The sequence below is a fragment of the Pongo abelii genome, chromosome 10, assembly GCF_028885655.2.
Source record: "Pongo abelii isolate AG06213 chromosome 10, NHGRI_mPonAbe1-v2.0_pri, whole genome shotgun sequence".
In the NCBI taxonomy this organism is placed as follows: domain Eukaryota; kingdom Metazoa; phylum Chordata; class Mammalia; order Primates; family Hominidae; genus Pongo; species Pongo abelii.
In genome coordinates this window covers 81,218,448-81,243,789 of record NC_071995.2, presented here as the reverse complement: position 1 = coordinate 81,243,789, position 25,342 = coordinate 81,218,448, and the positions used below count along the sequence as shown (strand labels likewise).

At 37.6% G+C, this 25,342-nt stretch overlaps 1 protein-coding gene across 3 annotated transcripts in view; it reads right to left on the bottom strand.

The window, feature by feature from the left end:
* Positions 1–25,342, bottom strand: part of TMTC2 (transmembrane O-mannosyltransferase targeting cadherins 2) — a 455,354-nt gene that overhangs the window by 88,626 nt on the left and 341,386 nt on the right. For all 3 annotated transcript variants that reach the window (XM_002823551.6, XM_054527439.2, XM_054527441.2), the window contains one exon: positions 17,475–17,556. In XM_002823551.6, coding sequence (XP_002823597.1) covers positions 17,475–17,556 — 82 coding nt within the window. The remainder of the gene's footprint in view (positions 1–17,474; positions 17,557–25,342) is intronic.

Sequence of the window (25,342 nt, the reverse complement as noted above, 5' to 3'; positions counted from 1 at the left end):
CATTAATTCTTGGGTTAGAAAATTAAGCAAACAATTATAAATAAGTTACATTTATAAATAAGATACACAGTACTTATGAAATACTTATATATGCTAACTCTACAGATACAGATATGAAATGAAATTTAAATATATGGTGCTTTTTTATATAACAGTAAAATAAGAATCAGATAATCTGTGGCATAATGAAATATTATTATCTCCTCATAAATAGCTTCATAAAGGTTGCCAGGCTAACCCCTTCCTTCAGTCAGTTATAGTTATTACATTTTTAAGTTAAAACACAATATTAATTACTACTTGTATTCAAAACATAACATTTAACTAAGCAAATGCATTAATAAATACATTATGTAGTATTCAAACAAAGGATAATGTAGGGAATTATTAATTGTTCTTTTCCTTTACAGGCAGCTATTAACTCTGAAATGTAATTTATATTAATAGTTAGAAAAATGTAACAATTAAGTAATGATACCCATAACAAGGGGTCCCTTTACAAGCAATGTCCAGAGCAAAGCCTTTGAAGCTTTAGCAATGCCAAATGCATCTTTGCTGTTCAACAACAAAAAAGGAAATATCATTAATTTTGTAAAATCAAATTAACTATTTTTATCATCATTTATTAATATTTCTTTATGCTTTAAATTAGCTTTGCCATGCAACATGTGCTTTGTAAACAATTTCCAAAAACTACATGGAACATATAATTTTTAGTAGGGTAAATGGTGACAGAAAAAAATTCCGATATGATAATTTTATAACTGCAAAATTCATTCACCATATTAATATTCAGAAAAACAATATCACAACATATCAGTTAGGTATCTGGATATTTTCCTCTATTCTGTTCTCGACAGGCCACAAATCTCAATAGTCCCACGTTAGTATTCTGCTACGTGATAAAGGCACAGAATATTATGGAATGTGAATCATCTGGCTGGTATTTTTTAAACTGAATTTGAATATTTCAAACAAAAGTGAAAGTAAATTATTATTCTGCTACATTACATTGAAATATAGCCGAGAACTGATGGAAAATAGAGCAATACACATTTCCAATACATAGAACTTGTGTTTGTACAGGGAACTATTTGTACAGGGAAACAAAGAACAGTAGGTTTCTTCCTAAGAACTACTCAAAGAACCTAAAGTGATACGTTATTGGGGCAACAACAAGAAACAAAATTTTCACTTGCCCTTCGGGAAGACTTTACCTCACATCACCCCTCTCCCAACAGCTTTATCTATTACCGCTTCCACCAGACACTAGCCCCTTCAAATTATTAATTGGGCTTCCCATAGTGGAACCTACTGCTTCCCATCTTTGTCTGGAACTTGCAGCCACTAAGATCTCTCAGCCTCTAAGTTTGTCCCATCTCAATCTCCAGTTCTGTCTGGCCTACCTATTGTGAAAAGATAGCTTTCATTTTTATGCCCAAAACATTTCCTTCTTAGTGATGCCTTCTTAGACCAGTTTCCAACAATGTTAGGATTGCTTATGATTTAGGTTCACTGTAATATAATTTACCAACTAAATTAGAGCACCTAGAAGAGTAAAAGGGAGTATTAATTATGCTGAAGCAAGGGTGGAAATCAGAATTGTCCCAATATGGTCACCCCACTTTTAGCACATGTGACAGAATGTGGATCTCAGTCCTCTCATCTTCATCACTACTGGGAACTGAACTATTTGTACAATAAGGCATTGAATCGCTGCTAGCAGAAGTAATAAATATGGCAAGAAAGATAGGTGCTCTTCCCTGAAGAATTACTGTTAAGCCCATCAAGACTGAGACAAGCCCCAAGTTTCAGTGAGTAGGAACAGCTAATGAGGCTCAGGTAGTGCAGGTATACTACAAGGTAGAGCCAGGACTAAAGGAAAGAGAAACTCGATTAAGGCAGGCACTTTGGAGAGTCTGTCTACACTGATGAATTCTACAGGGCCTGCAAGGTTACCTTTTTCATTAGTCTCTAGCTTTAGAGCACATCAAAATGACCTGGAGGACTTTAAAATAGAGAGCAAGGCACCATCCGCAGAATTTCAGATTCAGTGGGTTTGAGATAGCGCCTGAGATTTGCATTTTTAACAAGTTCCCTGGTGATGCTGATGCTGCCAGTTCAGTGTCCACACTTTGAGAATCAGTGTCTTATGGGAAAAACAAAATAAACGTTTTTCACCATACTCTGGACTCTGATGACATCTGGGATTAGCTAGCAGGCTGAGCTCTTCTGGTAATCATTTGCATCTGGCATTGTGGCAAATCCGTATGGGTCTACGGCAACCTCAGTTCTTGCCTCCTGAGAAGAATGAATTCGACAGAGGGGGATAAGGCAGAAGGAGATACCGAGGCATGTTTTAGAGCAGAAGTGACAGTTTAGTAAAAAGCTTTAGAACAGTAATAAAAGGCAGGAAAGTACACTTGGGAGAGGGCTAAGTGGGTGACTTGAAAGGCAAGTGTGAGGCTTGAGTTCTGACTTGGGGTTTTATAGGTTGGCATACTTCCGGGGTGATGTGTTACTTCTCCCCACTCGCACAACTCCTGAGATCTTATCAGGAAGGTGCTGAGCATCACTTTCAGGTGTTTTCTATCTATTAGGAGCCAGCTTTCCCTCATGCCACCTGTGAACAATTATTACTTTAGAGAAACAGTTAAAAACTGCCTGACCATCACCTGATGGTCACCAGACACTCCTGGGATGTGTGTGTGTGTGTGCGTGTGTGCGTGCGTGCGTGCATGCGTGTGTGCCCTTTCTTGCCCTATAAGCGACCAGCTATCTATAACAGCATTGTCTTCCCTAATTATGGGGCATAATGACTAGTTTACATATATGTGTATAGATAGATACATGTATATAAATAAGACATTCATTGAATATCAGTTTACTTTCTAAAAGTCATTAAAATAAGGAAACGTAAAAGTTTTATCCTTCACAGGGAACAATAGGTTTCTGAGAAACCACTTCTTTTTCATATACAGCAAACACATTCTATGATTTGATAACTGAGTCCAATTACAAATAAAAAAAGAACAGCGTAAGTAAAATTTATTTTGTTCTCATGTGTGTACTGTTGCTACTACACTTTATTTCTTTGGTTGTAATTTGTCTTACCCAAGCTTACCATCATCTTAATTATCACAAATTACAGGGAGAAAGAAATAAAAAAAATGAGATGAGAAATTAAAGTAATTTGAGTAGGGAAAAACAGATGATATAAAATAAGGAAGCATTCTCTAGAGATCCAGACACAAAGAGCATAAAATCTCCTCATGGGCTAAAGTGGGAAAAGGGAAACAGCAATTGCTTTGTATTGAACTGTTTCAACATCAGAGTAATACCATTTCTTCTCTGGACAATTCTCTCACCGAACCATTTAAAGTACTTAGTAGATTTTTACCAACATTTCAATATGACAAGCTTGTGAAGACCAATCTTTCATTAATTCCTGGATTTAAAAAGCTGTCTGCAATGTAGAAATCCATAAAAATGTAAGCTGGCCTTAAGCCATAGGCTCAAATCCTGCTTTGTAAAAATTCTATATATAAACTCCCTAGATTAATTGTGACTGGCATTTTTTACTAAAATATTATAATAATTCACTCAAGATCAATGCAACTAAAGAGCTAAAACAATCTGTAATAGGTGTTATGATACAATTCTCTTTAGAAAAAAATCATTCATATGTAGCTTTAAAAATGTTCAAAATCAAATAAAAATCTTTTTTATAAAACAACTAGAAAACAGCATTTGCATTAAAGTGGTTGTCCTTGGAAGATGACATTTGATCATAGAAATGTGTCCAGAATCATCTGAACTCTACTGATACCATTCTGTCTCAAGCCACCACATCACCCTGGATGACAGCAATAACCTCCTAAATAGTCCTCATACTTCTGTCTAGAGGGTATTCTCAAAACGGTAGTCTGAGTGATCTTGGTAAAATGGAAATCGGATTGTTATTCTACAGCTGATTCGAGAACCCTTACACTGGCCTACACAGCTTGCTATGATCAGCACAGGTTCCTCCCCACCCTCTCTTACTGTTCCTGTAATACATCAGAGGAACAATGGCTCCTGGTTCAGAGTTTTTTCACTCACTATTCCCTCTACCTGCAATGTTCTTTCCCCAGATATCCCAGTGGTTTTCTCTCTTACTTATTGGCACACTTTGGAGATTTAATAAATGCATGTTCAATGAAAGGACTGAACCAACTAATATTAATAATATCTCTATGTGGTGCTCATCTTCAAGAGCAAGCTAGAACCTATCCAGCATTTATCACCAGAAATTTTCCTATTCATATTTCCATATCTTGCAGTGATTTTAGGCACAGCTGCAGTAAATGGCCACACATGCTTCCCAAAGGTGCCATTCACAGTGAAGTTTCTATGAATGGTGGTTTCTGGGCTTGAGCAACATGGTGGCTGTGATATTAGGACTCTGAATTTCCCTTGGAACACACAAAAAAATCCAGATATCAATCATACCTTCAAATATATTTTAATTTCGGAACAATTCAAACTATGCAATTTGTCCAATACCTACTATATGCTATTGTATTGTGAAATAAATTCAACAGACTGGGAACAGAAGAGGAAATAATCTGAAAACAGAAGATAGTTTCTTTCGTAGGTTAATATACCCCCCAAATTAATACTGTGCCTACTCTACACAAAATATGGTAGTACTTGCAGTGAGCATACAAAGATAAACACAATATTTATCCTTGAAGAAGTTCCATTCTATTAGAGGAGAGAGGAGATTACAGAGATAGTTTAACACCAAAACTCATATAAACTTGAAAAGGAGGTGTGAGGTATCACAGGCTGAATGCATCACTTCTATTTCTGAATGGAGGTAATTTTGGTTTGGTTTTGTTCCACCAGCAGCTGGATCATGAAACAGAACATTGCCAGCATCCCGGAAGCAACTATCTGTACCTAGGGACTTTTTCAAAGATTCTGATGATTAGAAATGGGGAAAAGCCAAGATGGAAGTAATTGGGCTAACTGGTTTTAGTCACATCTAGTGGTAACAAGATGAGTGCATAAAAGGGAATTGAAGCAAGTCATTCATGGGGTGTTTCTACTAGAAGAGGGCAGTAACACACTCCTAGTAAGACAGGGTTGATGATAACACAGCAGTCAGGCTTTAGACTAGCTGTAGGTAGGGGATACTACTAAAGAGTGGTAGCTTGTTAACGCTAATTCTCTGAGATAATTAAAAATACAGAGGGGGCTGTTCTCTTTTTGCCTCTCTGAAAGGAGCCTTGCTGAGTGTCTTTTTCTGAGTCACCATGGCATTTCAAATATGCTTTCGCTCTTTCAGACTAATCTCTCTAGCCTTCCCTTTATTCGTTTTGTTGCTTTGTGTTTTTATGTCCTTGGCAGCCTAAGTTAGTAAATGCTGGTTTTCGTGAGACAGGCCTAATGTGATAAATGTGCCACAGTTACTGGCCAAGAAAACAGGTGGCCTGATGAACAAGGAAAAGATACCCAAGAGATCAATCTGGACTGCTTATTGTGAGACTGGGAGGCCCTGGATTTGTTCCTAAGTGAACACGAGACCAAGAATTTGTCCCGATTTGGACAGGTGGCAAGGAAGGTGTCTAGTGCGGAGAAGATTAGAGAAACAGAAGGCCAGGGCCCTGTGCTCAACTGGAAAGGAGGTCAGGAAGGTTAGAAGTACTTTACTGAATTTATTTCTCCCCTGACTCTTTGCAAAAGGGTTATGAAATGCCAGAAAAACATTGAGGGACTTATGATGACTGTCTGACAGGGTGTGGGAATTTCTGCAGGCTAAGAAGAAGGGGGGAGACTGGGGAGGAGGCGAGAAGCCATAAGGGAGAGAGAAGGAATCGGGGGAGGGACAAGGAATGGAAGGTAACACAATTTCATCATAGGTTTAAGTAACATACAGATTCAACAGGGATCAAGAATGCTTCAAAAGAGAAAATAAGTTCATAATGGGCTTCAAACTATCTTCAGGGTTTTATCACTTAAAGAGGAAGAGAAGGACGCAACCAGATGAGGAACACAACCTCATCAGAGACCCAGAGGTGAGCAGCCTCATTTATAGGATGGGGTGCATTCTTACACTAGGGAGTTGTAAGGAAAGAGATGAGGTAGACAAGAGGACTCAAACACATTTTCTGAGTAACTAAAGAAAGGAGCCCGTTCCTCTGAGACTAAGTTAGAGCAGTAATGAGAATGGAGAGAGGCAGCTCAAAGAGCCCAAACATCCTTTTCCTAGGAGAGCTCCAGGTCTTCTCAGTGTGCTCCCACACCATCTCAATGGGCTTTTCTGAGATATTCATTTCAAGATGTGTCAAGCAAAGCACAGAATAGTTAATAGCAGGGCACACAAGCTTTGAGAGCAATTGTTTTAATTAAGGCAGAAGAATAAATTGCAAACAAGAACCTCAAAGTGGATTTGCTTGCCGAGTCAAAATAGGTAAGACTGGAAAAACTGTTTCTCTCCCTGCCCCACCAATGTGTTTGTGTGTGTGTATTTAATTTATCTTCACACAACACAAACTTCATAGACACTACAGAGTTCTCCAAGATGAGCCATCTTGAGATTTGTAGCTACAGAGAAAAGCCCCTATGATTTACCCAGTTAAGTGAGCATGTACTTATGGAAATAATGGAATAATGGAAACAATCCATTATTTTTCCCTTAAAGAACTGTTTAGACTGTTGAGCACAATGTCTACTCTCTTATTTGTAAGGTTACTTATAATCTTCCATCCTCCTGCAATTATCCCCTTTCTCTTTTTGTTTACATGTGAAGAGGTTTACAGTCCTCTTTTTCTTAATCCTAGGTTTTTACTGTGTCTCTTCTTCCCTTAATTTGTCCCTTCATTTATACACCTTATTCAAAATTTTTTTTCATATTTTTAATCATTCTCCAGGATATTGTTTTTATTATAATTTTAAAATAATAAATGCCCATTGTCACAATTCACTGAGCATTTACTATGTGCTAGTTACTTTATAAAATTGTAAATAAATCCTTACAACTTTAGGCCATAGTAATCCTCTCTAGATTATGACACTGAGGAGCAGAGAGTGCAGCACAAGTCAACTCATGCTCAAGTAGATAATCTGCAGTAGGGCTGGGTGTGCCTTGTTCCAAGTCCATGTCACTGTTTAAAATCTATTGCACTGTCTACTCCCTACATCTACGTCTTAATTCAGTTCTTATCATCTTGCTTTCGTGGCTTCTAGAGCCCTATACAAAGACAGACTCAAAAGAATGTTGTATGCTAATTTTACATAACTGTACGTCGCCTTAGCAAAGCATGACCTAGTTATAAATACTTTTTTTTAAAGTGGATTCTATTTCCATACACAAAAAAAGGGGGCACAGATGAGAAAAGGGAAGTTGAAAACTAACCAAAGGCCAGTCTACCCTTCTTTATTAATTTTTGTATTGAAAAAAAGTTGATTGACCGGGTGCGATGGCTCATGCCTGTAATCCCAGCACTTTGGGAGGCTGAGGCAGGTGGATCCCGAGGTCAAGAGATCGAGACCATCCTGGCTAACACGGTGAACACCTGTCTCTACTAAATTACAAAAAAATTAGCCGGGCATGGTGGCGGGCATCTGTAGTCCCAGCTACTCAGGAGACTGAGGTAGGAGAATGGCATGAACCCAGGAGGCAGAGCTTGCAGTGAGCAGAGATAGTGCCACTGCACTCCAGCCTGGGCGACCGAACGAGACTCCGTCTCAAAAGAAAAAAAAAAAAAGAAAAGGAAAGAAAAAAAGTTGATTGACCAGCCTTCCTAGGTGAAGCACTGTGGTCAGGGCTGGAACACCTGCAGCAAGGCCACTCTGGTTATTGTCTTGATTCTTTGGTTTTGAGTTGCAGTTTCTTCACTTTTCACATCGGTATAATCTGAGTTATTAGAAGGAACAAGTGAGATAGTGTAAACAACACCATGTAGGGTGAGGTCTGGTGCCTTGCCTCCCCCTTTTCTTTTTACTAACTTCTCCATGAGCTCCTTTCTGGTTCTCAAGCTGCCCTTCCTCCCTGAGGCCTTCAAGAACACAATGATCGGAGCTCCCTGGATTTCTTCACCAGCAGTCCTCCATAATATCAGCAATCTGGCTCTGGGTCTGTGTCACCACTGGGGACCCACAAGGCTCACATTTAGTAAGAGCATATCTTTGAAAGAACAAGGAAAACCATGAACATATTGTGAGCTGGGGTGTCAGAAGAGGCTCAAATTCTTGCTCTGCCAACTTACTAGTCATGGGGACTTCAATGTGCCACTTAAACTATTGGAACCTTAAATCTTATATCTGTAAAATAGGGGTAATGTTATTTCTGCACAGGACTCAGGAACTGACAAAAATAGGCAGAAAAGTGCCCAGTGCTTGGTCAGGAATGTAATTGTTAAACACTGAGCTTCAGTAATAACAGCACTAGCATTAATGAGCACATATGTGCCCAGCATGATGCCAAGCTCTTTATTTTCTGCAAATTTTCATAACTCTGGAGTAAGGACACACCATACTACTTGAATTGATTTAATCATCCTAATATTGTGAAGCATTTTGCAATACTATAGTATACTTTACAACACAGTTTCATTTCTTTCTCGTTTTTTTGGAAGAGCTATAATAAAACTTTATGGGTGAGAAATGATATCACCATAGAATGTCATCATACCATCTTAGCATGGTCTTATAATTCTATACGTTGACGTAAGAGATGATAACATTGCAGTATAGCACAAATGGCCCTGTAAAGAATTCATCTACTATTAACTGGCATTGAAACCTTGGGTAATATACTCCAAAGTCACTGCTTGATGACGTCACTCTCATCTGTAAAATAAACATAGTCATGTACCCTCCCCATCTCGCTGTGGGAATTAAATGAGATGCTATATGTGAATTTCTCAGGCCACAAAAGTACTTAGTAAATGTACTATTATATTATGAATTCATCAAATATATTATATATATTTGTCAAATATATAATATATTCATCAAATATAATATTTGAAGATTTCATAATGGAAATATTATATTTAATAGACTCCATGCAAGTGGTCTTTCTCTACTTTTTATTCCTTTCTTGCTTAAGTTTTATGTATTAAAAGTTTACATGTTGAGTTCTATTCAATAATTTTGGATAATTGGTTGGTTACCATAATTATCCTGCTATCTACTTGAACAATAGATTAAGATGCTTGTTCTTGGCCAGGCGTGGTGGCTTATGCCTGTAATCCTAGCGCTTTGGGAGGCCAAGGCAGGTGGATCACCTGAGGTCAGGAGTTCGAGACTAGCCTGGCCAAACATGGCAAAACCTTGTCTCTACTAAAAATACAAAAATTAGCTGGGCAAGGTGGCGGGTGCCTATAATACCGGCTATTCAGGAAGCTGAGGCAGGAGAATCACTTGAACCCGGGGGGCAGAAGATGCAGAGAGCTGAGATTGCGCCACTGCACTCCAGCCTATGCGACAAGAGTGAGACTCCATCTCAAAAAAAAAAAAAACAAGGTGCTTGTTCTTTCATACTTTATTAAAGTATTTGTCCTTCATAAAAGTAACGTGCTCATTATAGAAAATTTAAAATAGAAAACATTAAGCCTTCCGAACAAAGGAAAACAAAAGGGTGCATGTCTAAAAAGCTAATACATCCATTCTAAACATTCTGATATTTTAAAAAGTTTGTTTTGCTTTCTAATGACATAGTTATTTTGTAGAATTTATTCATACTCCATGTATAATTTTTATTCTTTTTTCACCTAACATAATAACATAGGCAGTTGTCTCATTATTATGTATCTTTCATAACTTTAATTTAGGATTTATAAGATTTCATTAAATGGAAATAATCCCACTTGATTGAGCTATCTCCCTTTTTCAGATATTTAGATCAGATATTTCAGATATATGCCTTCCCATTTTACCTGAAACAAATAGCAAAGTCAAGGCTCAATTACTATCTTTGCTGATAATCTTAAACATTAAAAACCTTTATTTCCTTAAGATATATTATCAAGAGAGAATTATTGAGAATATGTGTTAGAGCAGGTTGAGGGAATTCGTTATAATTTATATTTTAATTCCTTTGATTTCCAATGAGATTGTATGTTTACCTAACTTTTTTTTTGAGTATATATATATATATATTTTTTTTTATTATTATACTTTAAGTTTTAGGGTACATGTGCACAACGTGCAGGTTTGTTACATATGTATACATGTGCCATGTTGGTGTGCTGCACCCATTAACTTGTCATTTAACATTAGGTATATCTCCTAAAGCTATCCCTCCCCCCTCCCCCCACCCCACAGCAGGTCCCAGTGTGTGATGTTCCCCTTCCTGTGTCCATGTGTTGTCATTGTTCAATTCCCACCTATGAGTGAGAACATGTGGTGTTTGATTTTTTGTCCTTGCGATAGTTTGCTGAGAATGATGGTCACCTAACTTTTAAAACCGGTTGTATCATTTGTTCCTATCCCTTGTTCTTTATATTCTATTTTCCTTGTAGTTGTATAGTTTCTCATCTCTCAAGTAGATTGATCTTTTATTTTTTGCCTTTACAGAAATTATTCTTTAAAGGTTTATTGTTTGTCTTTTTATCATATTACTTTTCAGAAACACATTAGTGCTTTAATTTTTCCTTAATTCTTTGCTTTTAAGCTAAACCCATTTCCTGTTCCCATTTTAGTTATGGGAAAGTTTTAATTATAAAAGGCTTTGGAAAGTATCTTATGTAAAACACATGAAGGTATGAAGATTAAATTGTATTAATTTATTAGATACATTTTAATAACGGGATTTAGAAATAAAAAATCACAAGTGAGAAATGAAATAGTTTGGAACAACCTTTAGGAAAACCTTAATCTAATTACATACCTGTGTATTGCTGATGCTCTTCTTAGAGCATTAAAGGGACACTAAACATTGATTTTTTTAAAAAAAGATGGTTTGGTCTTAAGTATTAAACGTAATTGTAATCTCAATGTAATTTTGCAAAGACTCAATATCTATTTTCATTTTTAATTAAGGCAATATTGTTATTTGGTTCATTATTTAATTAAAAAATTCCTCTTGCTGTTTTTAAAGTGACTAAAAATGAAAGGATAAAACATAGCCTCAGCCATTACCATCTTCTAGTAGCTTTAGTTATGAACAATACAAAATAATACAGGCCACTCACCAATTCAACTCATTACATATTTCAAGCCTCTAGTTTCAGTGCTCAGTGTTGAAAGACCAAACCTATTATTTTAACACTGTCCTCCAGAGCCTACTTTTAAAAGTGAAACAGATAATATATGAACTATCTGCTACGGTTTGGGTATGGTTTGCCTGTTCCTACCAAAGCTCATGTTGAAATTTGATCCCCAATATGGTGATGATGGTAGGTGAGGCATACAGGAAGGTGTCTGGGTCATGAGGGTGGACCCCTCCTGAATGGCTTGGTGCCCTTATAGTGGTAGTGAGTTCTCTGGTGAGACTGGATTAGTTCTTATGACTGTGGATTAGTTCCCATGAGAGCGAGTTCTTATAAAGCCTAGATGCCCCTTGGGTTCTCTCTCTTCTTATGTCTCTTGTTCCCCTCTGACCTTCTTCCACCAAGTTATGAGGTACCAAAAAGCCCTCACCAGAAGCAAAGGCAATGCCCTTGAATTTTCCAGCCTGCAGACATAAATAAACCTCTTTTCTTTATAAATTACCCAATCTCAGGTATTCTGTTATAGCAACACAAAATGGACTAGGACACCATCCTAGAGAAAAACAGAGTATAATAATAACAGTAGAAAGTTCTGGATTTAAAAGTTGAACGGGCTGGGCTTTTCAAGTTCTTCCTCTACTAAACACATTGAACATTTCTGAAATAGGAAGTCACTTAAACATTCTGAACTTCCATTTTCTCAGTCAAATGTAATTAGTATCCATTCCTACCTCACAGGGGTTGGATGATGAAGCAAGAAAAAAAGACTCAGGGACAAGAAAACATAAGATAGATGGCAAAGTGCTTAATAAATTTATAATAGTAGCATTCTAAAACTGACAATAGAGCCAAATAACAATAATACAGATAATTATAATTTTAAAAAATCTATACTTTTCTATGAGCTCATAAGCAAGAATGATGGATTTTTTAAACTAATTAAACTATTATTTTTATAATTTGTGCCTCCTTCCCAGTTTGTAAGATTTGCTAGAGCCGGTCTTATTTTCTACTGTGTCCCTATATCTAGTATAGTGCTGGATAAATACTGAGCAGGAGGCTAAAAGTAAGAGGCTTAGGACTGATCACTACACAGCTGAACCCTTGGAAATGAATTACGTCACCATTATCAATAACAAATATAATGGGGCCATAGCTTTTTAGAAACTCACTGTTAATAGGAAGACAGGAAAAGAAGAAACTGTCCGAGTTGTACGTAAGAGTACTTTTTTTCAGTAGCATTACAATCTCCTCCCTTTTAATTTTTCACACGCCAATCCTTAATATTTCTTGGATTCCCCATGTGCCAAAATTTATATACAGTAGGTACCTCATAACAAAGTTCATTGATTTAAATTGTTTCAGTCGACACCAAATTTATTACTACGCACCTACAGAAAAGATTTATAATGTATTCTATCTGAAACAATCATTTTTCTAGTAATTTTTAAAGAGAGACTTTTGTCTTGACCTTCATTCTTTTGGAGGGCACAGGGGAATTCACAGAGGATCCCTTGAATTACAGGCTCACATGAGACACCAAGGCACCAAATCCTCACCTTTTGGATTTATAAACTGAATTCAATAAAGACTTTTATATTATTTGCTTCACATGGACATGGAATACTTGACTACATACAAATACACAATGTTGTATTATTACTTATACCGCAGTTCGAAACCTATTTTCTATGCATTCCTTAAAATTTTGATAAAAGAGCTGCGAGAAATTGGGTATATGTTACAAACAAAAAGAAATCGGAGTACTAGAAAACATTTTTGGAGTCCATGTCAATCTTTCACTTTACAGATGAGAAATCTGAATCCCAGAGACTATAGGTACCACACAGCACAACCTTTAACCAACTGATTGAACTAACTGTATAAACCTGCCTAGCTTGCTTTCTTTCTTGCAAGCCAATCTGAAAAAAATAAAAAAAGGCAATCTGCAATGCAATCTCTTCCCCCGAACAAAACTAGTGGATACAAAAATACAAGTAACTGATAGCGTTTTAAAATATTGCTTTCTAATCACCATTGCAGCAAATATAAATTCCTATAATTCCTTCTGTCTAATCCCAACTGGATGGTATTTTCCAAGTCACTTGGAAGCTCACTAACAAGCAAATCAGAAGCACAAAATCACACAAGAGAGTGGATTTTCCATACAAAACTCACTCATTCTGGCACTTTCATTGGCATTTGCAAAAGCATTTTAAAAAGACTCAAAACACATATATTTCATTTAAACATTTATTTTTAAGCTGAGGAAGTGTTATTATTCATTCAATCTGTTGGCATAACAATCTAAGAATATCTATAACCAGCAAGTTGGCAAGGAACTGATACGAGAATCATAGTACGTATTTTCTTAAACAAGAAATAAAAATTCAAATAGAACATCCTTTCAGGCAATTTTGTAATCCAGATCCAATTCTAGAATGGACAATATTCCTAACTGAGCTCAATATACATCGCACATTACTGTGTAAACAGCAATATAGTAGATATATTGATGATACAAAAATGGAAAACACACCATCCCTACTCTTGTGTTAGAATCTTCTAAAGGAAGTAAACATATAATTTCAGTATAAATATTTACATTCCCACAACTACTTCCAAGTCCAAACCACCATCATCTCTTGATGAAAACATTGCAACAACTATTTACAGAGTTTTCCTTGTTCTATTCTGACCCTTCTCTAGTCCTGTCTTCTCCACATGGTCCCTTCCAGTACACTTAGAATAAAATGCAAAACTCTTTAGCTCAGTCTCCAAGTCCCTATGGGCTCTGCCTCTGCTTCCTCTGTAGCCTCCCTTCCTCCCATTTTCCTATCTGGTTCAATGTGATCCAGTCACATTAGGTTTTTTTTTCTCTGCTGTGAACACAAGCTTAATATTGTCTTGGACCTTTGAACTTTCTCTTTCTTCTGTATGAACCTAGCTCTTTAATAGTTGGATTAACATAGAGATTTCAAATATCATATTCTCAAAGATGCTTTATCTTGTTTCAAGGAGTATCCAGCTTCCTACCTCATCACCTTCTAAAGATGACATCATCCTGTTTATTTCCTATACAGCATTACTTTCTGAACACAGAACAGTGTGGTTGTACCTAGTAGATACACCGTATAAATATTAAAATTACTAAAAAAATTCTCTATGAACTTTAAGCTAAGTCATGACATGAATTTGAGTTCTAAAACTGTGCACAGCAGGGCCTACTGATTGAAAATATCTACCTATGTCTCCATTTGCCAATATTTTGGGGAAAAAAAAAGCAAACCCCCAAAAATAAAACCACAAAAACCCCAAACCAGGATACACGCACACACACACACACACACACACACATATGTGTGTATATATATATATATATTTATATGTGTTTTTTGTTTATTTATTTATTTTTTTTGAGACAGAGTCTTGCTCTCTCACCCAGGCTGGAGTGCAGTGGTGTGATCTCAGCTCACTGCAACTTCCGCCTCCCGGGTTTAAGTGATTCTCCTTCCTCAGCCTCCTGAGTAGCTGGGATTACAGGCATGTGCCACCACGCCTAGCTAATTTTTGTATTTTTAGTAGAGACGGGGTTTCTCCATGTTGGTCAGGCTGGTCTCAAACTCCTGACCTAGTGATCTGCCCGCCTCGGCTTCCCAAAGTGCTGGGAATGCAGGCGTGAGCCACCACGCCCGAACTCAGAATATATTTTATGGAAGAAAAAGCATGACAGTAATCAAGGAATCTAGAACTTACCTGTAATTAACTTGAGCAAGTCAACTTCATTTCTCTAGGCTTCAATCTTATTTGTTCAACAGACAGGTTATATTACATAATTTTAACAGAACTTTACAGTTCTAGTTCTAAAATTCAATCATTTGAAATAGATCCCTCTAAATGAAAATAATTAAGATTCTCTTAAATTTTCATGTTTTATAATCTGAGCACAGTGAGCAAAGAATCTCATGCACTCAATTATGGCCTTCTCATCTGTTTGTAGATTATTTTGCCCTAACTACTACTCCTTTTTGGAACCTCATTTTGAGTTCTTTCTATTACCAACTCCAAAGTAGGAAAAAATATTGAAACTTATAAAATTTCATAAAATACCTAACATTATGTTTCATAAAATTATATTTAATTATACAGTCATTCCTCCTTTAGAAAATAAAATACTCCTTATAATGTATGTATGCCAAAAAAATACTTAAAACAATCCAAGGGTTCTAAGAAGAATCAGTTTTTACACATGCATTTAAAGACATTTGTTATCATTGCTTTCCAAATACTGTATAAAATAAAAAGTTTGTAGGCTGGGCATGGTGGCTCATGCCTCTAACCCCAGCACTTGGGGAGGCCAAAGCAGGTGGATCACCTGAGGTCAAGAGTTTGAGACCAGCCTGGCCAACATGGTGAAACCCTATCTCTACTAAAAATACAAAAAAAAAAAAAAAAAAAAAAAAAAAACAATTAGCTGGGCATGGTGGTGGGCACCTGTAATCCCAGCTACTCAGGAGGCTGAGGCAGGACAATCGCTTGAACCTAGGAGGTGGAGGTTGCAGTGAGCCAAGATCGCGCCATTGCACACCAGCCTGGGCAACAAGAGTGAAACTCCATCTCAAAAAATTAAAAAAAAAAAAAATGTTTGTAGAACTTTCTGTTTAAATCCAAAAATTTCTCATGGGAGAAATACCCGCTATTATCACCACTGGAAAAAAATATTTTAGGAGAATGATGTAATGTAAAACTCACAATACTTTTTTTTATAAGTAGAAGATGGATATAACCAGATTAATAAGGGGGTCAACTTTTAAAATTAATAAAATAGTGAAACTGCAGTTCAAAAGGAGCAATGATACTATTTAAAGAAATGGATTGTGAAAAACCTATATATATATAATATTCTCCATAATATTATAGGAAACAAGTTTAGAAGATGCAGTAAGTAGAATTAGTATGAGGCAAATGAAATGCAGACAGCAGATGGGGGGATAAAAACTTCTATTTTATAACATGCAATGACAGGCAGCCCTTTAGCACTCGGAAAATCACCATGGAACGACTTTCGTGGACAGTTGAGGTACCCAAAAATACTAGGCATGAGAAAATACTGAAGCACTTCATATAGGAAAACCTATAAAAACAAAAATAAATTCTGCAGCAAACTTAAATTAGTTGACTACTATTTGAACATGGCATTACAGCTGCATTATGAAACAAAATCAGGAGTTGTACCGTCCTGCATTAATGCTGGAAAGATAATGCACTGCAACCCTAGGTTTGTAAACAAAGACACACAATAACATAAATTAAAAAATGGATTTGTGGTTATTTGAGTATTTCCATTATCTTATTATTTCCATTCTTCTACACTTGCAGCCTGTCACTGATTTATTTTTTACTAGCTGGAAACTGGGAGACAGGAATTAAATATTCTACTAGTACATTAGTTTTATTTCCTTATATTTAATTTCTGTCCACTTTTAAGTTTACTACTTAATAGTCATTAACATATCAAAGCCAACAGCGATCAAAAAACCACTTTTTCCCCCCAAGGGATCAGCCAAAGTAAATGCTTTTTGGCTCCCTAAAAGAAATTCCAACTGCAAATCTGGTAGAAATAAGCACATCTTACACAATATCAAACCAGCTATATACTCTGCCTCACTAAACACATGACTCACTACTAATGACAGAGCAGAGTGTGACAGAGTTGTTATGTAACCTCATTCTAGACTGATTAAGGCCAAGGCTAAACACAATGAGACAGCCATCCTTTGCACCCTTTACAGCTTATCCTTGGCCTCAATATTTGGCATTTACAGGCTGGTGTACATCCTTATCTTCCAGAAAGCAAGATTTTTGAGGCCAAAATGTAAACTTCTAAAACTTCAAAATGACATGCTCAATGAGCAATACATTATCATTTAGAATGAAAAGAAGCAAATGTTTTAGTATAAACTAGGCATAAGGCAAGGAGCTAGATGCTTTCCTGATGAGATCTCATTTAAACTCCACACTGAACTTGAAAAAAACAACGTACAATGCCATCCCTGTTAAAATCCTATTAAAATTACAAAGGAAAATATAATGCACAGCCCCTTTAATAGGACTGTTTTGAATGAGAAGGTAGGGATATAGCATGAGGCTAAATCTGCAATAACAAAGTCCATCTCCTCTTAAAATGTTCTTTGCCAGCAAAGCCTAGATCTCATATCAACATTAATAGTAAATGTGGGGGACATGGAAAAAAAACTAACAACCACTCACCATAATGCATGTAACAGTTTCCTTTGGTGGGATCCAGCTCAATAGCCTTCAAGAAGAGCTTTTCAGCCTCACTCTTACGACCCTTGAAAAACAGAGAAAATGGAAGATTCAGCAACAGATCATGAGGGATTCTTCACTGCCTAGGCCTAACTGAAGTAGCCAAATGTCTACTTGGTAATCATCATAGGAAAGGCAAAAAAAAAAACATTTTGTTTTTATCTATGTGAGGATGATCAAGGAAAAAGTGTTGAGAGAGAACACTGAGGTCTGAACCCTGGAAGGCATGAAGAATATGTAACAGAAGATGAGAAGGGCCCACCAAAAAGATCAGGCCAGGAAAGCAACAGACAAGGTTGAAAAAAAAAAAAAAGGTTTCACAGAAACCAGAAAGACAAGACAGTTTTAAAGAAACATTATTGTCATTTTCTATTTTATTTTCTCCCTTTCATTTGTTTCCTCTTCATTCCTTCTTTTTCCTTGTAAAGAACTGTGGCCATTTTAAAATTTTGAGATGACGGGCATCTCAAAGTACCTAACATTATATTTTATAAAACTATATTGAATTATACAGTCATTCCTCCTTTAGAAAATAAAATACTTCTTACAATGTACGTATGCCAAAAATACTTAAAACAATCCAAGGGTACTAAGAAGAGTGTGATAGAATTGTTATGTAACCTCATTCTAGACTGATTAAGGCCAAGGCTAAACGAAACGAGACAGCCATCCTTTGCACCCTTTACAGCTTATCCTTGGCCTCAATATTTGGCATTTACAGGCCAAATATTTACAGGCCATTACAGGTCATTTATGAAAAAAAGAAGACACAATTTGGTGAATCTCAAGCAGCTACTATTTATCCTTGCTGCAATCACTCAGGACTAAAACTCTGCTAATCCAGGATTTAATCTAAAGCTAGGTCACCTTCTTTGTTGTAGTTTTAAGTAAATATTACCATCATACACAAAAGGAAAATAAGTAAAAAACACGGGTGAACGTTTACATACAACAAATTCATTTTTCATTAAAGAATACCACAATCCAGATTCTAAAAGTACACATTTTTCACCTAGTTATTGCCTCTGAATCACAGTTACCTCCATTGTAACACAGAGGGATGGCACAAGATAGGAGAACAACCCTAAGAAGCACTTGCCTGGAGCAGTTCTATCTTATTTGGCATGGTTGGGATGAAGATGGATGGCGACAGTGAAGGGTAGTAAGGCACTGGGTGGTGCCCAAAGCCACAGATCATGGTAAAGACAAATGACCTTATCTGCCTGCTCCTAATTTATATACTCTCTACCCACATAAACTTCAGGCAATGTTTTTTTCTTACTTTGAGTATATTTTTAAAACTATTGTTATGAAGACCAATTTTCTAAAGTTAGAGGTATATAATTAACCTAATTTGCTACATTAGGGGTGTCTAATCTTTTGGCTTCCCTGGGCCACACTGAAAGAAGAATTGTCTTCAGCCACACATAAAATACACTAACACTAATGATAGCTGATCAGTTTTTTTTAAAAAAAGGTTCATGCATAACTGTCATAATGTTTTAAGAAAGCTTATGAATTTGCGTTGGGCTGCATTCAAAGCTGTCCTGGGCCGCATGCTGTCTGCAGGCTGCGGGTTGGACAACTTGTGCTTCATGGTACGCAGCTTTGACTCTTTTCTCCATACTCCCTCTCCTTTTGTTCATTCCGTCATTAAAAACAAAACAAAACAAAAAACTCACTGTTGCTACATCCTCCATTAACTCATTATTCTTGTAGCTAGGACATAGCCTAATGTCTCTACTACCTATAGCTAGTGATAAGCAAATGATCAGACAACTGACTTCCTCATTTCTTCTATCAATTTAGTAATGCTACTCTATTCAGTAACTCCTCCTTAAATCACAAGTCTTGTCAAATACCAATAATTAAAAATTTTAAATTCCCTGAAATGTTTCCCACATTTTAACTTCAAAGGAAAGCACAGACAGAATGTTTCCTATACACACACTTTGATAAAGTTAAAAATAAGAAGAATTAGCAAGTATCTTACCAATTAGGTTTCCCTAAATGATTTAGTAACTGTAACAAATCAGGCAGCCTAATGTATGAATTAGGAGTACACATTCTAGGGAAACAGAATAGCTCCCATACTTGTTTAGCTATGTGACCCTTGGAAAATTATTTCATCTCGTAACTATAATTTCTTTAATACAAAAAAAAAAAAAAAAGACGACAGGCAGAGCATGTGATTTTTAGGGCAATGCAACTATTTCATCTGATACTATAATGGTGGATACGTGCCATTAAGCAATTGCCCAAATTCATAGAACGCACAACACAAAGAGCGAACTGCAATATAAACTATAGACTCATCAACTGTAACAAATCTATGACACCAGAGTAAGTTGATCATAATAGGGGAAACTGTGTATCTGGGGTTGTGGGAAGGTGAGGAGGTTTATGGGAACACTGTACTTTCTGCTCAATTTTTAATAACCTAAAACTACTTTAAAATAGTCTTAATTTTTAAAAAGGATAATAACAAAACCTATCTCCTAGGATTTCTGATTTATCTGATGTGATACATGTAAATTAACTATTATACTACCTACGTATATATTTGTAATAAATGTTAACTGTGACTTTATATGCATATACACACACACACATATATATTCGATAGTATGCAAAAAATGCAGTTATAAATGACAAATAATGTATTTTGTTTTATACACAGCCCCCAAAACACATGGTCATCTGACAAAATCACCACGGGAAAGCAATATACAAAGAATTTGCAAAAAATGATACTTTAAGATTTTGGGGGGGGAGGAGCCAAGATGGCCGAATAGGAACAGCTCCGGTCTACAGCTCCCAGCGCGAGCGACGCAGAAGACGGGTGATTTCTGCATTTCCATCTGGGGTACTGTGTTCATCTCACTAGGGAGTGCCAGACAGTGGGCGCAGGTCAGTGGGTGAGTGCACTGTGCGCCAGCCGAAGCAGGGGCGAGGCATTGCCTCACCCGGGAAGCGCAAGGGGTCAGGGAGTTCCCTTTCCTGGTCAAGGAAAGGGGTGACAGAGGGCACCTGGAAAATCGGGCCACTTCTACCCGAATACTGTGCTTTTCCGACGGGCTTAGGAAACGGTGCCCCAGGAGAGTATAGCCCGCACCTGGCTCAGAGGGTCCTATGCCCACGGAGTCTCGCTGATTGCTAGCACAGCAGTCTGAGATCAAACAGCAAGTCCGCAGCGAGGCTGGGGGAGGGGCGCCCGCCATTGCCCAGGCTCGCTTAGGTAAACAAAGCAGCCTGGAAGCTTGAACTGGGTGGAGCCCACCACAGCTCAAGGAGGCCTGCCTGCCTCTGTAGGCTCCACCTCTGGGGGCAGGGCACAGACAAACAAAAAGACAGCAGTAACCTCTGCAGACTTAAATGTCCGTGTCTGACAGCTTTGAGGAGAGCAGTGGTTCTCCCAGCACGCAACTGGAGATCTGAGAACGGGCTGACTGCCTCCTCAAGTGGGTCCCTGACCCCTGACCCCCGAGCAGCCTAACTGGGAGGCACCCCCCAGCAGGGGCAGACTGACACCTCACACGGCCAGCCAGGTACTCCAACAGACCTGCAGCTGAGGGTACTGTCTGTTAGAAGGAAAACTAACAGAAAGGACATCCACACCAAAAACCCATCTGTACATCACCATCATCAAAGACCAAAAGTAGATAAAACCACAAAGATGGGGCAAAAACAGAGCAGAAAAACTGGAAACTCTAAAAAGCAGAGCGCCTCTCCTCCTCCAAAAGAAGGCAGTTCCTCAGCAGCAACGGAACAAAGCTGGACGGAGAATGACTTTGACGAGCTGAGAGAAGAAGGCTTCAGACGATCAAATTACTCTGAGCTACGGGAGGATATTCAAATCAAAGGCAAAGAAGTTGAAAACTTTGAAAAAAATTTAGAAGAATGTATAACTAGAATAACCAATACAGAGAAGTGCTTAAAGGAGCTGATGGAGCTGAAAACCAAGGCTCGAGAACTACGTGAAGAATGCAGAAGCCTCAGGAGCCGATGCGATCAAATGGAAGAAAGGGTATCAGCCCTGGAAGATGAAATGAAGCGAGAAGGGAAGTTTAGAGAAAAAAGAATAAAAAGAAACGAGCAAAGCCTCCAAGAAATGTGGGACTATGTGAAAAGACCAAATCTACGTCTCACTGGTGTACCTGAAAGTGACGGGGAGAATGGAAACAAGTTGGAAAACACTCTGCAGGATATTATCCGGGAGAACTTCCCCAATCTAGCAAAGCAGGCCAACATTCAGATTCAGGAAATACAGAGAACGCCACAAAGATACTCCTCGAGAAGAGCAACTCCAAGACACATAATTGTCAGATTCACCAAAGTTGAAATGAAGGAAAAAATGTTAAGGGCAGCCAGAGAGAAAGGTCGGGTTACCCACAAAGGGAAGCCCATCAGACTAACAGCGAATCTCTCGGCAGAAACCCTACAAGCCAGAAGAGAGTGGGGGCCAATATTCAACATTCTTAAAGAAAAGAATTTTCAACCCAGAATTTCATATCGTGCCAAACTAAGCTTCATAAGTGAAGGAGAAATAAAATACTTTACAGACAAGCAAATGCTGAGAGATTTTGTCACCACCAGGCCTGCCCTAAAAGAGCTCCTGAAGGAAGCACTAAACATGGAAAGGCACAACTGGTACCAGCCACTGCAAAATCATACCGAAATGTAAAGACCATCGAGACTAGGAAGAGACTGCATCAACTAACGAGCAAAATAACCAGCTAACATCATAATGACAGGATCAGATTCACACATAACTTTAAATGTAAATGGACTAAATGCTCCAATTAAAAGACACAGACTGGCAAATTGGATAAAGACTCAGGACCCATCAGTGTGCTGTATTCAGGAAACCCATCTCACGTGCAGAGACACACATAGGCTCAAAATAAAAGGATGGAGGAAGATCTACCAAGCAAATGGAAAACAAAAAAAGGCAGGGGTTGCAATCCTAGTCTCTGATAAAACAGACTTTAAACCAACAAAGATCAAAAGAGACAAAGAAGGCCATTACATAATGGTAAAGGGATTAATTCAACAAGAAGAGCTAACTATCCTAAATATATATGCACCCAATACAGGAGCACCCAGATTCATAAAGCAAGTCCTGAGTGACCTACAAAGAGACTTAGACTCCCACACATTAATGATGGGAGACTTTAACAGCCCACTGTCAACATTAGACAGATCAACGAAACAGAAAATCAACAAGGATACCCAGGAATTGAACTCAGCTCTGCACCAAGCAGACCTAATAGACATCTACAGAACTCTCCACCCCAAATCAACAGAATATACATTTTTTTCAGCACCACACCACACCTATTCCAAAATTGACCATATACTTGGAAGTAAAGCTCTCCTCAATAAATGTAAAAGAACAGAAATTATAACAAACTATCTCTCAGATCACAGTGCAATCAAGCTAGAACTCAGGATTAAGAATCTCACTCAAAACTGCTCAACTACGTGGAAACTGAACAACCTGCTCCTGAATGACTACTGGGTACATAATGAAATGAAGGCAGAAATAAAGATGTTCTTTGAAACCAACGAGAACCAAGACACAACATACCAGAATCTCTGGGATGCATTCAAAGCAGTGTGTAGAGGGAAATTTATAGCACTAAATGCCCACAAGAGAAAGCAGGAAAGATCCAAAATTGACACCCTAACATCACAATTAAAAGAACTAGAAAAGCAAGAGCAAACACATTCAAAAGCTAGCAGAAGGCAAGAAATAACTAAAATCAGAGCAGAACTGAAGGAAATAGAGACACAAAAAACCCTTCAAAAAATCAATGAATCCAGGAGCTGGTTTTTTGAAAGGATCAACAAAATTGATAGACTGCTAGCAAGATTAATAAAGAAAAAAAGAGAGAAGAATCAAATAGATGCAATAAAAAATGATAAAGGGGATATCACCACCGATCCCACAGAAATACAAACTACCATCAGAGAATATTACAAACACCTCTACGCAAATAAACTAGAAAATCTAGAAGAAATGGATAAATTCCTCAACACATACACCCTCCCAAGATTAAACCAGGAAGAAGTTGAATCTCTGAATAGACCAATAACAGGAGCTGAAATTGTGGCAATAATCAATAGCTTACCAACCAAAAAAAGTCTAGGACCAGATGGGTTCACAGCCGAATTCTACCAAAGGTACAAGGAGGAGCTGGTACCATTCCTTCTGAAGCTATTCCAATCAATAGAAAAAGAGGGAATCCTCCCTAACTCATTTTATGAGGCCAGCATCATCCTGATACCAAAGCCTGGCAGAGACACAACAAAAAAAGAGAATTTTAGACCAATATCCTTGATGAACATTGATGCAAAAATCCTCAATAAAATACTGGCAAACAGAATCCAGCAGCACATCAAAAAGCTTATCCACCATGATCAAGTGGGCTTCATTCCTGGGATGCAAGGCTGGTTCAATATACGCAAATCAATAAATGTAACCCAGCATATAAACAGAACCAAAGACAAAAACCACATGATTATCTCAATAGATGCAGAAAAGGCCTTTGACAAAATTCAACAACCCTTCATGCTAAAAACTCTCAATAAATTAGGTATTGATGGGTCGTATCTCAAAATAATAAGAGCTATTTATGACAAACCCACAGCCAATATCATACTGAATGGGCAAAAACTGGAAGCATTCCCTTTGAAAACTGGCACAAGACAGGGATGCCCTCTCTCACCACTTCTATTCAACATAGTGTTGGAAGTTCTGGCCAGGGCAATTAGGCAAGAGAAGGAAATCAAGGGTATTCAATTAGGAAAAGAGGAAGTCAAATTGTCCCTGTTTGCAGATGACATGATAGTATATCTAGAAAACCCCATTGTCTCAGCCCAAAATCTCCTTAAGCTGATAAGCAACTTCAGCAAAGTCTCAGGATGCAAAATCAATGTACAAAAATCACAAGCATTCTTATACATCAATAACAGACAAACAGAGAGCCAAATCATGAGTGAACTCCCATTCACAATTGCTTCAAAGAGAATAAAATACCTAGGAATCCAAGTTACAAGGGATGTGAAGGACCTCTTCAAGGAGAAATACAAACCACTGCTCAATTAAATAAAAGAGGATACAAACAAATGGAAGAACATTCCATGCTCATGGGTAGGAAGAATCAATATCATGAAAATGGCCATCCTTCCCAAGGTAATTTACAGATTCAATGCCATCCCCATCAAATTACCAGTGACTTTCTTCACAGAATTGGAAAAAACTACTTTAAAGTTCATATGGAACCAAAAAAGAGCCCGCATCACCAAGTCAATCCTAAGCCAAAAGAACAAAGCTGGAGGCATCACGCTACCTGACTTCAAACTATACTACAAGGCTATAGTAACCAAAACAGCATGGTACTGGTACCAAAACAGAGACATAGATCAATGGAACAGAACAGAGCCGTCAGAAATAATGCCACATATCTACAACTATCTGATCTTTGACAAACCTGACAAAAACAAGAAATGGGGAAAGGATTCCCTATTTAATAAATGGTGCTGGGAAAACTGGCTAGCCATATGGAGAAAGCTGAAACTGGATCCCTTCCTTACACCTTATACAAAAATCAATTCAAGATGGATTAAAGACTTAAATGTTAGACCTAAAACCATAAAAACCCTAGAAGAAAACCTAGGCAATACCATTCAGGACATAGGCATGGGCAAGGACTTCATGTCTAAAACACCAAAAGCAATGGCAACAAAAGCCAAAATTGACAAATGGGATCTAATTAAACTAAAGAGCTTCTGCACAGCAAAGGAAA